Source organism: Psammomys obesus, unplaced genomic scaffold (assembly GCF_907164565.1).
Source record: "Psammomys obesus unplaced genomic scaffold, mPsaObe1.curated_primary_1811, whole genome shotgun sequence".
Classification (NCBI taxonomy): Eukaryota; Metazoa; Chordata; class Mammalia; order Rodentia; family Muridae; genus Psammomys; species Psammomys obesus.
Genome location: NW_026585626.1, coordinates 5,622,842 through 5,639,033, shown reverse-complemented (window position 1 = coordinate 5,639,033; position 16,192 = coordinate 5,622,842). Strand labels below are relative to the sequence as shown.

The 16,192-nt window shown below is 53.3% G+C and overlaps 1 protein-coding gene across 1 annotated transcript in view; it reads left to right on the top strand.

Moving 5' to 3' along the window:
* Positions 1–16,192, top strand: part of Ptk7 (protein tyrosine kinase 7 (inactive)) — a 60,984-nt gene that overhangs the window by 31,567 nt on the left and 13,225 nt on the right. Inside the window, exons 2-10 of the mRNA XM_055613031.1 lie at positions 5,527–5,814; positions 6,349–6,451; positions 6,834–7,021; positions 7,121–7,271; positions 9,551–9,699; positions 9,941–10,207; positions 14,683–14,816; positions 14,937–15,072; positions 15,188–15,307. Of these exons, the coding sequence (XP_055469006.1) occupies positions 5,527–5,814; positions 6,349–6,451; positions 6,834–7,021; positions 7,121–7,271; positions 9,551–9,699; positions 9,941–10,207; positions 14,683–14,816; positions 14,937–15,072; positions 15,188–15,307 (1,536 nt within the window). The remainder of the gene's footprint in view (positions 1–5,526; positions 5,815–6,348; positions 6,452–6,833; positions 7,022–7,120; positions 7,272–9,550; positions 9,700–9,940; positions 10,208–14,682; positions 14,817–14,936; positions 15,073–15,187; positions 15,308–16,192) is intronic.

The window sequence follows — 16,192 nt, the reverse complement described above, 5'->3', positions numbered from 1 at the left end:
TTCTGGTCCCCCACAGGCACCTGCACACACGGGGAATAACTCAAGCAGCACAGACACATAAGTCAAACTCAAAGAAAAAGAAAAGAAACAGGGGTCTCCACGTGGAGAGGCTTGTGCTTGGGACTGTCTTCCGGTGGGACAGGAGCCCGGCTGCTCTCTCCCCTGGAGCGTTTGTGCTTCTCAAGGTGAAGGCTGCTTGTCCTGGCCTGTGCTCTGGTGTTGCTCTAGAAAGGGCATGGAAACTTGGCACACTGTCTTTCGTTTCTGTTGATAACTGCTCCAGCAGGGTCCCCTTTGGTCTGAGTGCCAGTGGCCACCTGAAGTTAGATTTCCTCACAGGGACCTGGACCCCAGAGCCAACAGCTTAGTCTTGGTATTCAGGAGTTAGCCAGGTGTGTGTGACTGGTGTAGGAGACCTTGGGTGTAGGAGAGGCCACAGTCACTCTCATGGATACACACTACCGTGTAAAATGCCCTCAGCTTCCTGGAGCCTGCTGTTCTCATGCATGGGCTGGCAGGATATGGCTCAGTGACGAGGGCTGTGGTGGCTTTGCCTGCTTTTGAGGCTCCAGTCTAAAGAGTGGGATTTTACTGGGCGGGGTAGCTCACACCTGTAATCCCAGCACCTGGGGAGGCAGAGGCAGGTGGATCTCTGTGAGTTCGAGGCCAGCCTGGTCTACAAAGCGATTCCAGGACAGCCAAGGCTACGTAGAGAGACCCTGTCTCAAAAAAAAAAAAAAAAAAAAAAAAAGAAAGAAAGAAAAAGAAATAGTGGGATTTTATTTTTTTAATTACTTAATTTATTTTATATGCATTGATGTTTTGCGTACATATATGTCTGTGAGGGTGTTTGACCTGGAGTTACAGATGGTTGTGAGCTGCCATGTGGGTGCTGGGAATAGAACCCAGCTCCTCTGGAAGATCAGTCAGTGCTCTTGACCTCTGAGCCGTCTCTCCAGCCCCAGGGTTTTATTTTCAGGGAGAGATGAAGGAATTAGAGTTATTATTTGGTCCCATTGTATAGGTTCTGAGGCCTGTACGAGTCCTGGGGGCATTTTCCTTCCATGGGCCTGAGGATTGGCCCCCGGGGGGTGGACACTTGGATACCTGGAATGAATTAGCCAGATTTCCTTAGAACTGGAGTGCTTAGTTAAAGCTTCCTGTTGCCTGGCTTGTGTGATCTCAGCCCCTTGGCGGGTAGAGGCAGGGGGAATCTCAAATTCAAGGTAGGCTGGAAGCTACCTTGAGAGGCCCTGTCTCAAAGACAGCAAGGACTGAAGCCATGTGTGATGGTACACCCATTCACTCCTACCCTCAGGGGGTTCAGATAGACAGATAGGGCAGCCAGACGTACGTAGCAAGCTCCAGCCCAGCCAAGGCTACATAGCGAGACCCTGCTTCACACACTCACACACACAACTGCACACGCATGCGCGCACTCGAGCACCAGGGGTTAGGAGTGTACGTCCGTGGTAGAGCACGTGCCACTACTACAAAACAAAATCCCCAAGCCAAACCTTCTGCTGCTTCCCTCCTCCACGTATGGAGTGTTTTGACACATGTGTATGAGCGCACACTCATGCCACTCATGCACACAGACTGGGGAGGGTCTGGGGCTCAGAGAGCGACCAGGGGGTTGGGCATCAGATATGGTTGGGTGTCAGGCAGAGAACAGACGTGGAAACCAACATTTCCTTAAGAGGCTGGGGCTAGAGTGTCTGTAGCTGACTGTTAAGAGAGCCAGACATACAGCTTGGAAAATGCCCTGCTGGGGTACTCAAAGCTCCAGCTGAGCTGGGGCCTCTGCGTGTTGGAGGGAGAGGCCTCTCTGCTGTTGCCAAGGAGCTTCTTGGGCTCCACGTGCCCACAGGCAAAGCTCCCACGTGGACAGTGTTTCCTTCTGGATGCTCCATGGCGTATGTTATCTTCCCATCTGTAAATCCGCTTAGCCCTTTACCCAGGCTGTTCAAGGGCTAAGCGGGATGGTAGCCTGTTGTCTTTGTTGTATAGCAAGGAGAAGGCGCTACCCTCAGCTGGCACCCCAGATCATAACAGGGCAGGGACGTCTGGGGGCGGGAAGGCGGCCATATTGCACAGGTCACTGTGCTCTAGCTCCCAAAGGCCCAGGGAAGCTTTAGGAGACCCAGGGCCAGCGAGTCACCAGATCACAGAACTGAGGGCATCCCTGAAGTCAGAGGTAAGGGACAGAGTGTGCCGCCTTGAGAGAGGTACCACCATGTTAGTCTCTAAAAGCCGCGCCTCTCGTTGCTGTATGCTGTACCTTCTGCACAAACTTTCTAAGAGCTCCTAGGGTCTGACGTTGCTGCCAGGGACTCCCCGGCTCCCTGAAGCATCAACAGAGCAGTATCTGCAACAAGCCATGTAGGTTGGCAGCCCCGGCACAGTCCCACTGCTTTCTGAACAAATGTGGGGGCCACTGAGTGGGGGCTCGGAGAGGCCCGGAGGCTCCTCTCTGCTGGCTTTGGAAACATCTAAGTCTACCGCAGCCAAGCACTAACCAGGACCTGCTGTGAGCTGACGTCAGGACAGAGGCCCCCCGGGGGGCCGGCTTTGATGTTTCCCAGGCCATGTCATAAGGGTGCAGGATTGCAGAATGGAGGGCCTGTGAGTGGCAGTCTGGGAATGCGTCTCTGGTCACAGCTCTAGAGCAGCTTAGCCCCATCCGCAGGAGGGGGTGCGGAAAGGTAGGGGTGGCTGAGCTGCTGTCTCTTGAGTTACACGGGCTCTTCTCGGATTTCTGCGGCAGGTGGTCTGTGGTTCCTGTACCCCCAGGGCCTGTTCCCATCCACCATCTGGTTGTTCTCTGCTCTCTGCTCATGATTTCTCCTTTGTCTAGGCTTTGGGCCTATCCCTGGGCTTTGGCCTGAGGAGAGTTTTGTGATGTTCTAAGAAGTTGAGTCCTTGAGCAGGAAGAGAGTCCATGGGATTAACAGTCCTTGCCTTTTACCTAAGCTGAACCCTGAAAATGTCATGGGTTTAACCAGTAAGGTGGTTAAACTGATGGCCCTTGCCATCAAGCCTGATGAATGACCTGAGTTCAGTTAATGGAACCCATATGGTGGGCAGGGAGAACCAGCTCTAATGAATTATCTTATCTCTGTTCATAAGCATTGTGTCCACCCAAACAAACAAACAAACAAACAAACAAATAAGTAGAGCCACCTCAAGGCTCTTTAGGTGATGGCTCAATTAGTATAGTGCTTGCCACACAAGCTTGAAGAGCTGAGTCCAATCCCTACAGCCCACTTAAAAATCCGGGTGTGATGGCATGTGCTTGGAACCCTTGCACCAGAAGGGTGTAAGACTGAAGGATCCCGTGGGGCTCATCGGCGAGGCGTCTGGCCAAGTTCCAGATCATCGAGAGAGCCTGTCTCAGGACACAGATGGAAAGCTGCTGAGGAGCAGTACCTTAGCTTGACCCCTGGCCTCTTCATACCTGCACACATACACACCCCACACCCTTTTTAAAAGACTCGTGATGCAGGTGTACAATCTTGTGCTGGGCCGCAATCACACTATTCTAAGCAACAAGTTGGCTACTCTGGCTACCACCGAAGGCAGGTGATCTCTGCTTTTTGGTGACCGTCCTGGAGTTAGGGGTTGAGGGTCCCAAGATTTTGGTGAATTGCAGTTACAGAGGGCCGCCAGAGTGGAGCTGAATCTGCCTGTCGTGGAGGTGGTTGGCAAGTGTCCCTGGTGCCAGGCTTGTCCTAGGCATGCATTTCCTTCAGGTCAACCAGTATTCTCTGAGTGTCTTTGTGAGACTCGGATTGTCTGTGGGAGGTATGTCTGCCACACTCGCTGGCTGTGGGGAAACTGACTCTCCCTCCTAGGAACAGATATTTCCAGGGCAGGGCTGGGAAGGGCATGGGATTGGAACTGTCTTCTTGAAGTCTTGGGCATGGCTTGGCACCATGTGAGTTGTCAGATCTTTAGTCAATCCCACTCCTGGGCCTGAGTTTACAGTTCTGTACGACAAAGGGTTTGTGCCATGATGCCTAACAGGGGCAGGACCACACCCCTTCGGAGTATTTAGAAGTGTGTAGGGGAGTGCCTGGGTTGGCACGGTAACTGGGGTGCCTGAAGGCATACTTGTTAACTGGCACAGTGGGTGGGATCACCCTGCTTGGTGGAGAACCACCGGGCCCCCATTGAGAAGGAACAAGGGTGCTTTGGGGCACTTCGGGCTCCCGGAGTGTTTTGTGTTGGGAGTGGTAGGCCTTTGGAAAGGTTGGGAGATGTCCGGGGACTAGAATAGCCCCTCGTCTGGACCCAGCCCTGTTGGGTCCCAGGACTTGTCTTGACATGACTCCACAAGAAGACAGATTCTCATGCCTGGAAGAAACAAACCTCATCTCCAGGGTCCTCAGAGACTGCTGGCTAGGCCGGGGATCAATCCCCAGCGACTTGGGAAGCGATGGGAGACCCTTTAAGTGTCTCCCTCCCCTTACATGGCCTGAGCCTGCCTCTTCCTGGTGGCTGGGAACATCTCTTGCAGTTGAAGCCAGTTGGCTCCAGGACTCCGCAGGGCTCCCACATGGGGCAGGAACAAAGCCCGGTGTGTTACTTCTGACACTGCTGTAACTCTGCCGCCCACATGTCCGGCCCTGCCCTTGGCCTGCCTAGCCCATCTGCTCACACAGGTGTTTTGATCCTCCCTTGTTCCCCCGGCCGTGGTTCTGCCTTTGGTTCAGGGCCCCTCCTTGTTCATGGTTGTTTTCCTAGGTGTGACTAAAGCTGAGTGACCACGTGTGGGAAGATGAATGGCCTTACTTAAAAATCTATGGCTTTGACTGCCGCTGGATTCTCAGAGATAGGCAGACCAGAGGACTTTACAGCGGCCTTCGCACCTCTTGGCCGTAGCTTTTGTGTCCAGAGAATTTGGGCTTCTCTGGTGAAAGGAAAAGTCTCTGCCAAAGCACTCCCTGAGGATTCTGGGCTGCACAGCATCTGCGGGTGGGCTCCAGTGCTTTCCTGACCTGGGGCTGCCTCTGTTGCTGGTACTCGAATGTTTTCAGGCTAAGTTGCCATCTTTCCACGATGTTCTTTAAGTCAAGATTGAACTTTGTTCTGTGCCGTGATTCTGCGATAGGCAAGGAAGGGTTGGGCCACTTGTGTTCCCCGTTCCCCAGCTTAGAGTCAAGACCTAAGATCTGGTCCTGTAGGCCTGGGGCCCTTCTCTGCGGAAGCCTGATGCAATCAGTCGCCACCCAGACCTCGGGGCTCCCTTCCCCATCTCTGCCCACACCATCCACTTGGCATTTACATATGCCACAGTCATATCTCGTGTATTTGTCCTGCGTATCCTCAGAGCTCAAGGCCCCTTGTCTGTGGATTCTGCATTGTCCAGTAGTTCGAGCTCCTCCGTGGACTTTTCCAGCTGTAGCCTTGTTCTTCATACCTGTGTTTACTGACCAGCTGTGTCCATAGCCCCGTTTCCCCTCTGTGTTAGGATGGAGACGAACTCTCCTCCTGACCCCTCGCCTCCCGTGTCTGCTTCTGCAGGTGCCCAGGCAGCCATTGTCTTCATCAAGGAGCCATCCTCCCAGGATGCACTGCAAGGGCGCCGGGCGCTGCTCCGTTGTGAAGTTGAAGGCCCGGGCCCAGTGCAGGTGTACTGGCTGCTCAATGGGGTGCCTGTCCAGGACACCGAGCGCCGTTTTGCCCAGGGCAGCAGCCTGAGCTTTGCGGCTGTGGATCGGCTGCAGGATTCTGGCGCCTTCCAGTGTGTGGCTCGGGATAACATCACTGGAGAGGAAGTCCGCAGTGCCAATGCCTCCTTCAACATCAAATGTGAGAGCCTGTTTGGAGGGAGGGTACCGTGCCCGGTGCATCCACCAGACTCAGCAACTGAGTCCTGGTAGCCTTCTGCCTCAGTTTCCCCTATTGCCAGTTGAATGGGCCATATAGAATTCAATTGTGGTACTACTTATGTGGATAAGAGAAAGAAGCCTCCTCCCTTCTTCCTTCCCTCTCCTCACTTTTCTTCTGCCTTTCCGTCTTCTTCTTCCCCACATTGCCTCCCATCCCTTTTTTCTTCACTGTGGATTGGACCCAGGGTCCCATACAAAGCATCGTTCATTTTTCCCAAGCTCCCCAACCGCTTCAAGTCAATGTCCCGTCTATCTGCCAAAGGCTTTCACCAAAGTCCTTGGTGTGAATTAAGTCTGACCTGCCGGGTACAGGCATGTGCTCTGTGCCTGGCACCCATGGTAGCAGCTTCACAGTGCTTACGGCTCTGGAGGGTTCCGTGGTGTCCTCCTACCCCTCCACTTTTCCCACCGTCGCTGTGCCCTTCGCTCACTGCAACCGTGGCCTCTGCTCCAGGGATCGAGGCGGGTCCCGTGGTCCTGAAGCACCCGGCGTCGGAAGCTGAGATCCAGCCGCAGACCCAGGTCACACTTCGCTGTCACATTGACGGGCACCCTAGGTAAGGAGCCACGGAGGGTGGGGTAGGTACAGGCAGGGACGTCGCCCCAAGTCCTTGAGCCTGTGCAGGTGTCTGCTTCATGCTGTAACCACTGCCTCCAAGCCCCCAGTGCTCCCCACCCCCTCCCATTCCCTCCAATGTCCCCACCAGCCTCTGGTGGTTGGAGAAGGGTAAACACTGCACAGGATGATCCTGGACTCTTGGAACTGAGAGATCTGGACTCTTCTTCTATCCTGAACTAATGTTTGCCCTTTTTTTTTTACAAACTGCTTCCCCTCCTCAGGCCCCCATTCCTCCCCTTGTAAACTGTTGAGTGTCCAGTTAGACGGCTGGTTCTCTCTTCTTTTTTCTCTGCTTGTGACCCCGACCCCATGCCCCACAGGCCTACCTACCAGTGGTTCCGGGATGGGACCGCCCTCTCTGATCAGAGCACCCACACAGTCAGCAGCAAGGAGAGGAACCTGACCCTGCGGCCGGCCAGTCCTGAACATAGCGGCCTCTACTCCTGCTGTGCCCACAATGCCTTTGGCCAAGCCTGCAGCAGCCAGAACTTCACCTTGAGCATCGCAGGTGAGCCTGTTGTGGGGCCGGAAGAGGGGAGGTGGAGCTGCCCGGGGGCTCACTGCCCTGCCTGCTCACCTCCTCCTCCATGCTTTCCTCTTGCCACAGATGAAAGCTTTGCCAGGGTGGTGCTGGCGCCTCAGGACGTTGTTGTAGCAAGGAACGAGGAGGCCATGTTTCACTGCCAGTTCTCAGCCCAGCCACCCCCGAGCCTGCAGTGGGTCTTTGAGGATGAAACCCCCATCACCAACCGCAGCCGGTAAGACCTCTGGGGATTCAGAGATTCAGTTCAGGCTGGTCCCTCATGAACTTGTATTTATTCAGATTTTTCAGCAGATGGCAGCAGAATGTTCTGGTGGTGCTGAAAGAGTCCAGTGTCTGGGATGCAGACATGGCGTGGTTGTACTTTGATTCCCTCCTCTTCTTACCCGAGTGGGCCATCCAGGATGGGAGAGCAGGCACCCCTGCTTGAGTCACAGAGCTTGAGTCAGCCAACCTGCTGCAGACACGGAGCCTGCACTCCATCTGCAACCCCCTAAGTGGCCAGGCTGTTTCAGAAAACGCTGGAAAGGTTAGGGAAAGAGCTGTGGGAGCGGCTAAGAAAGCTCAGACCACCAGGGAGGAGCTAGGGGTGGGGGAGGGGCTGTGTGCTCACAATCCGAGTAGCAAGATCTAAGGTGGAACCGTCATGCGCCGAACGTACGTCTTAGGAGGAAGCAGGTGTCTCTGAGAGCTTTGGGGAGGGTTTGCCCTATCAGGATGCTTGCCCGGATTCTGGGAGACGAAAGGACGCCTTTGTGGTATCCGCATGGCTCCCTAGGTCAGAGGCTTTAGTCCTAGGACATCGTTAGGTCATCTGATGTGGCTAAGAGGCTCTTGTCCTTGAAACTGGGATGTCTACTGAGAGGTGGTGCTGCTTGTATATTTTTCTTTTTCCCACACTTCAGTTTGTCCCACCTTCCTTCCCCAGAATTGAGGTGGTTTTTTGTTTGTTTGTTTGTTTGTTTGTTATCAAAACAAGGTTTCTCTTGTAGCCTTGGCTATTCTAGACTCGCTTTGCAGACCAGGCTGCCCTTGAACTCACAGTGATCCACCTGTCTCTGCCTCCCTAAGTGCTGGGATAACAGGTGTGAGCCACCAAGCCTGGCAAAATTGAGTTTCTTGCAGTTGGAAAACACACCAGCAAACGGGGCATGAAAACTCGTGCCCATAATCCCAACATTTAAGAGGATGAGGCTGGGAGGATGTAAAATCTGAGGTCGGGGCTGAGAAGGGAGCTTAGTAGGTAGGTAAAGTGATTGCCGAGCCAGCATCAAGACCTGTGTTCAGATCCTCAGTGCCTGTGTAAGATCGATAGGTGTGGCAGTGTGCATTGGTAACCCGGTGCTGAGGGTTAGAGATGGGGATCTGGGGATCTGCTGGCCAGACAGAGCTGAAATGGTAAGCTCCTGAGTGAGAGGCCCTGTGTCATAAAGCAGGATGAAGCGATAGGCCGTCTGACATCCACCTCTGGCTTGCACACGAGTGCATACACACACACACACACACACACACACACACACACACACACACATCCACTCTAGGTGCAGTCAAGGCCAGCCTGGGTGATACAGTAAGTGTGAAGCCATCCTGGAGAGATAGCTCAGTTGTTAAGAGCACCAGCTGCTCTTCCAGAGGAACCAGGATTGATTGTCAGCTCATAGCCACCTGTCACTCCAATTTGAGGGGATCTGATCCCCTCCTCTGGCCTCCACAAGCACAGGCCATGCATGCAGTATACACACATACATTTAGGCAAAACACTTGGACACAAAAAATAAAAATAATTTTAAAAAAATGAGCTGGGTGATGTTGGTACACATTTTTAATCCCAGCACTTGAGAGGCAGAAGCAGGCAGATCTCTGTGAGTTCGAGGCCAGCCTGAGCAGCCCGAGCAAATTCCAGGACAGCCAGGGCTACCCAGAAAAACCCTATCTTGAAAAACTAAAAAAATAAATTTAAAAAAAGAAAGAAAGGAAGGAATGGGGCTACCAATGTGAAGGTGCACAGCTTTAATCAGTAGGCAGAGAGATGAGGATCTGGGTGAGTTTGAGGCCGGCCAGGAGAACATAGTGATGCCCTGTGGTGGGGAAGGGGGGGGAGAAGAAGAGCTGCAAAGATGCCTCAGTTATTACAAGCCCTTCCTGCTCTCGTGGAGCATCTGGGTTGGTTCCAGGCACCCTCATAGCAGCTCATAGCAGCTCATAGCCGTCTGCAACTCCAGTTCTAGAGTTCTCTGACACCTTCTCTGGCCTCTGCTGACATGACGCATGTTCGTGGTGAAAATATATCCGCCCTGGCAAACGCTCATAGACATAAAATAAAAATAAAATTTAAAACAAGAAAGGAAAGGTACATACCGACACCCACACTCGCGCACGCTCGTGCACACATACAGGGGCGAAACTCTCCCTTCTCATAACACAGACTCTTGCAACATGAAATTCCGCTGCATGCTAGGGCCGCTTCTTCCAGACAGCTCTCTCTTCCTTCCGCAGTCCCCCTCACCTCCGCAGAGCTGTGGTGTTTGCCAATGGCTCTCTGCTGCTGACCCAGGTCCGGCCACGGAATGCAGGAGTCTACCGTTGCATTGGCCAGGGACAGAGGGGCCCACCCATCGTCCTGCAAGCCACGCTCCACCTGGCAGGTGGGTCTCTGGTGCTGAAGTGGGCACTGTAGCTGACGTTGGTGGCTCCTGGGGCTTTGGGACCCTTCTTTGGCTTAGCTAGCATCTCAGAGGACAGGGACAGGAAGAGGATACTGGGCGAAAGGAGGAGATGCAGAGAGGTGGGATTGTGGCCAGAGGGAGCCTGGACTTCCTGGAAAATATCCCATACCCAGATGCCCGAGGCAACCAAGCAAGTTACCTTCCTCTTGTGTCCTTGCAGAGATTGAAGACATGCTGCCCCTGGAACCTCGGGTGTTCATAGCTGGCGGGGAGGAGCGTGTCGCCTGCCCAGCCCCCCAGGGTATGCCTACCCCCAGTGTGTGGTGGGAACATGGCGGAGTCCGTCTCCCTGCCCATGGCAAGGTCTACCAGAAGGGCCTTGAGCTCGTTTTTGCAAGTATCGCTGAGAGCGATGCTGGCGTCTACACCTGCCACGCGGCCAACCTGGCCGGTCAGCGGCGACAGGATGTCAACATCACCGTGGCCAGTGAGTACTTTTCCTGCGGGGGGTGAGCCTAGGAGGCCTTGGGGTTTGGGTGTAAGGGTTAGAAGCTTCTCTGGTGTACACTGAGGCTCTGTAGCCTTGGGAGGATGGGTCACCTGACAGTGGTGAGCCCGGGCCAGAGGGAGAGGAATATCGGGGGAAGTGAACACGGCCCTCTCACGAAAGTGGTCCCCTCACCGCAGAGGAGAGCTGTCTGTAGACTGCCCGCCATGTACAGTGTAACCCTGGGGTCATGCTCCCTGAGCTACAGCAGCTCTGTCAAATGTTAGCGATGAAAGAGCTCCCTCTCTCTTTCTCATGTCTGTGTGTGTGTGTGTTCACTTGTGGGTGTGGTCAGTGTTGGGGGCCTTCCTCTCCCTAAGCCCAGATCTTGCTGCCCATTCTGTTCCGTGGATCCTTCCTTCTGTCTCTGCCACTCGGAGCTGGACTTGCACGCTTGTGCCCCTGCACCTGGACCTCCCTCACGTGGGTCCTGGCACTCCAGACTAGGTCCACAAGCATCGTGCGCCTTGCCCGAGGAGCCATCTCTCTAGCCACCTTCTCTTTCTCTTTGTTTTTGTTCGTTGCCCTTTGCCGGCTCCTTAAAGAAACATTACTGTGGCCAGAGGGCTGGCTCAGCAGTGAAGAACACTTGCTGCCCTTGCAGAGGACCTAGCCTCAGTTCCCAGCACCCAGGTAGTGGCTCACAACTCGGCAACTCCTAGTTCTACGGGCTCTGGTACCTTCCTGTGACCTCCACAGCTACCAGGCCACATACATACCTGAAGGCAAAACACTCCTAAATGTAAAATAAATACACCTTAAATTTTTTTTTAAATGAGACATTTGGGGGACATTCTTCCCGTAAAGATAATGAAGTCAGGCTAGGGTGTAGATGAGCTGGTGGAGGACTTGCCTGCCATGCACAAAGCTCTGGGTGTGCTCCCCAGTGCCACATAAGCTGGGAAGCCGGGCACTCAGGAGGTCGAACCGGGAGGATCGGATGTCCAAGGACATTCTCAGCTATAGGAAACCCTATTTCAAAATAAAAACTACTGACATCTCAGAGGGCATAACGTTTTGCACCTGGCTTAGGTGACAAGCCACAGCCCACAGCTGGCTAGTGCCCAGTGTGCTTGGGTATTAACGTGTAGGCAAGTGTGAGCCACGCAGCCAGCCCTAGTCAGGGTCTGTGGGTCCTCTGCTTTGTTGGTGGTCCTCTGGGACACTCAGAACTCAGGAGCTCGTGCTAGTGCATGTTTGTATTTGGGACCTGCTGGCCCTGGTTGCTCATTATGAGGTGACAGAGCTGTGCTGGGCACTCTCTGAGGAGACCTGGGAAATCGGAGGCAAGCCACGCTGGGTCAGGCGTGGAGCTAGTTTGTGTAGAGGCAGAGGATGTTGAGTTCTGAGACTTCGCTTGAGGAGCAAAGACTTGCCGTGTGACCCCTCCATGCCCAGGCACGGTCCCCAGCCCTGGGAATGTGGCAGTAAGCAAAGCAGATACGCACACTCCACACACCCCTTGAAGCTTAAATTCTGGCTGGCAGGAGAGATAAAACGAGTGTGAAAAACAATTTGGTGAGCAATCACAGAATTTCAATAACTTTATTTTCTGTGTGAGATTGTTTTGCCTGAGTATCTGAGTGCAAGCCTGGTGTCCACGGAGGCGAGAAGGGAGCACGGGGTCCCCTCCCAGGGAGTTCCTGCCGATCATAGGCTGCCGTGTGGGTGCTGGGAACAGAACCTAGATCCCCTGCAAGAGCAACCAGCACTCTTAGTCACTGAGCCACGGCCCCCTAAATACATAACTTCAGGTTGAAGTACAACTAACGTAGAAAATAACAGGGGACGTGGGGAGTTGGGGAGGGGTCAATGGGAGGCTAGGGAAGACCTCTGGAGAAGGTGGCATTTGAGCTGATACTTAAGCTACGGATGAGCCGTGGCCAAGAGGAGGTGTGTGAATTGGGAGACAGGAGGCCACGGGGTTTCCTTTGAACACAATGCTGGTGAGAATGGCCGAGGTTGACCTGAGAGGAGAGCAGTGAGGACGTGAGCCCATACGTAAGTCACTTACGCACCATCTCATAGCAAGCGCTGCTCAGCCCCGGTAGCTCGGAATGGCCGCGGACATGCCTAGGTTTCTGTGGTGGGATTCTCCTCTGAGGGCTTATGAACGCCACAGCGCTGTCAGGGGGCCAGCCGGTTAACTCACACCCAGTGCCCAGCTGCTCTCTGATAGTCTCCATCACATGTCTGGGAAGGCCAGGTTTCCTCACATAGAAACTGGATTCTAAGAAGGTGAGCGTGTGTTCTAGAAGGCAAGGCAAGTGTCAGGCCACCCAGTTGTCCAGGAAGGAGAGGGATGGACTGCCTCTTGATGGAGAATGTGTGGCTGTCGCGTTAAAAAAACTGAAAGGGCCTGGAGGGCTGCCTGCCACTGTAAACGCTCGGCCCCACCAGGGCAGGTGGGAAGTCCGTGCGGCTCGCAGGTGGAAGACTGGCCTTTCAGACCAATCTGGTTGTGCCGAGAAGGCCAGAACATTTAATCGGGGCTGGTCAGGTGGTGGGCTGGGTGCTTGCCACCGAGTCTGACAACCTGAGTTCGGTTCCTGGGACCCACGTGGTGAAAGGAGAGACTGGCTCTAGCAAGTCGTCTTTGACTTCTGCATGTGTGCTGTATAGGCCTGCCTGGCCTGGAGCTCACCATGGAGGTCAGACTTGAATTCAGAGATCTGAGCTCTGATTGCTTCTTTTTCCCGAGTGCTGGGAATAAAAACCAAACTTCTTTTTATTTTTTTATAGTACAAATAAGAGTAGTGGTATAAATAAGGCATAGCGGTGCATGTCTTTAAACCTGGCACTTGGACTCCAGACGGCAGATGGATCTCTGTGCATTCTAGATCAGCCTGATCTACATAGAGAGTCTAGGACAGCCAGGGCTGCATAGTGAGACCCTGTGTACAAACAAACCAAAGAAACAGTGTATTCCCTGGGAGTATTGAGTGAGCCTGAACAGAGGTGATACTGGTGGACGTGAGAGTTGGTTAAATTCAGGTTCAATTTCAAAGCTTAAATAAGTAGGAATTGTTTAGAATAAAAGAGCTAGCCTCGGGACAGTAAGTCAAGACTGAACTCCTGGCTTCTACATTTGGCTGGAAAACAGTGTTCCTTGCTGAGATAGAGAGTGCTAGGTTGCAGTTTTTGGAGGGAAATGAGTATAGTTTTCTGGCTATCCATTCGGAAATGCCAGTAGATAGTTGGCTTGCCATGGGGAGGTGTCATGAGTCAAGGACATGGGGTTATCTCTTCATATGATAGAGAAGATTATTTATGAAGTTAATTTAGCTAAAATGAAACTGAGTGCATCAGTCACACCATGACGGATGTCTGAGTGACGTAGAAAGGGAAGGATTTCTGTTCGGCTCATGATTTCAAAGGTTTTGCTCTGTGCTCTGTTGGATCCACTGCTTTGGGTCTGAGGGGAGGCAGGACATTGGTATAGCAGGAGCCTGAGACAGAGGTTGCTCATCTCATCGTGACCAGGAAGCAGAGAAGTGTTCAAGGAGGAAGGGTTTGGGAACAAGACCTGTTCGTCAAAGACATCCGTGACTTTGAAGGAGACCCTCAGTGATCACGTGCTCCAGCTAGGCCCCAGCTTCCACTGAAGGTTCTACCCTCTTCCAAAATAGTGCCACCAAATGAGGACCAAGCTTACAACACTTTAGCCTATCTATGGGGGACACTCCCCTCCACCTCCGAGACAAGGGTTTCCCTGCGTAGTCCTGGCTGCCCTGGAACTCATGCTGTAGACCAGGCTGGCCTTGAACTCACAAAGATCCACCTGCCTCTGCCTCCCGAGTGCTGGGATTAAAGGCATGTGCCATGACTGCTGGCTCTGTGGGGGACATTTCACATTCAAACTATAACACTAACTCTGGCCCATTATGATGTAATGTGAAAAAGAACCAGGGTGGTGACATGTTTGTTTCTTTAACTTGATTTATGTGTAAGAGTGTGTTTTCTGCACGTATGTTTGTGCACTGTATGCGTGCCTGGGCTCTGTGGAGGCAGAAGAGAGTGTCGTGTCCCCTAGAAGTGGAGTCACAGGTGGTTGTGAGCCACCATGTGGGTGCTAGGAATGGAATCTTTGGCCGAGTAGCCAGTGCTCTTCACCTCAGGCCCTAGCCCAGCCCCTGGCGATGGAGTCTTACATAGCACAGCTGCCCATCCTCTGTAATGGCAGTTGCCATTACCTCCTTGACCTTAGCTCTTCCCAGCTGGACCACGGGTAGAGGAGTACACCTTGGGTGTTTACTATGGGTGAAATGAAGATGTTGGAAAGGCCTCTGGGTGTCACCCCAGCAGCCCTGGGGGTTCCGAACTCAGGAGTGCCAGTGTCTGAATGCTCTGTGATTGACACGTTTGGTTTTGGAAACCTGTTGTTCAGCTTTATCCGTTTCTCCTTGTCCCTCTAGCTGTGCCCACATGGCTAAAGAAGCCCCAAGACAGCCAGCTGGAAGAGGGCAAACCTGGCTACCTGCACTGCCTGACACAGGCCACACCCAAGCCCACTGTCATCTGGTACAGGAACCAAATGCTTATCTCAGAGGTGAGAAAGGCTGGCCTTCTGGTGGACGGGAGTTTCCCACGGCCCTCCTCAGTGCACACCCCCGGAGCTCTCTTTCCCCGGAGGCTGCCCTCAGGGAGATGGCACGTCTGTGTCCCGCAGGACTCGAGGTTCGAGGTTTCCAAGAATGGGACCTTACGCATCAACAGCGTGGAGGTGTATGACGGGACGCTGTACCGGTGCGTGAGCAGCACCCCAGCCGGTAGCATCGAGGCCCAGGCCCGTGTGCAGGTGCTGGGTGAGTCGGCATGTGTTGGGAGAGTGCCTGGCTTGTCCGGGAGTGACAGGGGAGGTGATGGCCTGGGCTCTCTTCCTGTCTCAGTGATGTCTCCTCTCCTCCCCCACTGAACCAGAGAAACTCAAGTTCACGCCACCGCCACAGCCACAGCAGTGCATGGAGTTTGATAAGGAGGCCACCGTGCCCTGCTCAGCCACTGGCCGGGAGAAGCCCACCGTTAAGTGGGTACGGGCAGGTAGGTACCGGGGGTCACAGGCTAGGGCATATATGTGTGTATGTCTGAGGGACAGGGTTACCCAGCATGCACCTGGAACTGTGTGTGTGTGTGTTTGTGGGTCGGTGGACCAGAAATGCAGGACTGATTGATACAGTCCCAGGAGAGAAGGGAAAACCCAGAGGGGTCACGAGGACAGCACTGGTCAGCAGAGATGTCCACTCCAGGCAGCTTGTGGGTGGCCTGTCAAGGCAGTGCTGTCCAGACCCCTCTTCACCAGCACCGAAGTAGCATGAATTCCTGGACGAACACTGTTTAGGGGGTGTACATCAACTCCCTCATCCTTACGTCTGTCTGTGGAGCCTTGACTATCATGAACGCCCTTTGTAGACCAGGCTGGCCTCGATCTGCCTGCCTCTGCAGTCTCGAGCATGGGGATTAAAGATGTGCGCCACCACACCCAGTATCTGAATCTTTTACCCTTGCATAATAGCTTTATTATATATACACCTTTCACTTACTACACTTCCTTGAGCAAAGGGATACTTATTTTGTTTATTTGTTTATTGTTTGAATTAGTAGGGGGTCGAACCTGTGACCTTACGTATGCTAGACAAGCCGCCTCCATCGAGCTACATTCCCTGGTCCTTTTTTCAAACTTTTCATTTATTTTTTTATTAATTAACTAATTAATGCAGCCCAGGATGACCTTAACCTTAGGGTCATTCTGCCTCAGCTTCCCAAGTCCTGTGATTATAGGCATGTCCCAGTACATCTGACCATTTTGTTGTTTTGTTGTTGTTTTTGAGACAGTCTCACTATGTAGATCAGGCTGCCCTCAAACTTACAGGCATTCGCCTGCCTCTGCCTCCTGAGTGCTGGGATTAACAAGTATTACCGTGCCCA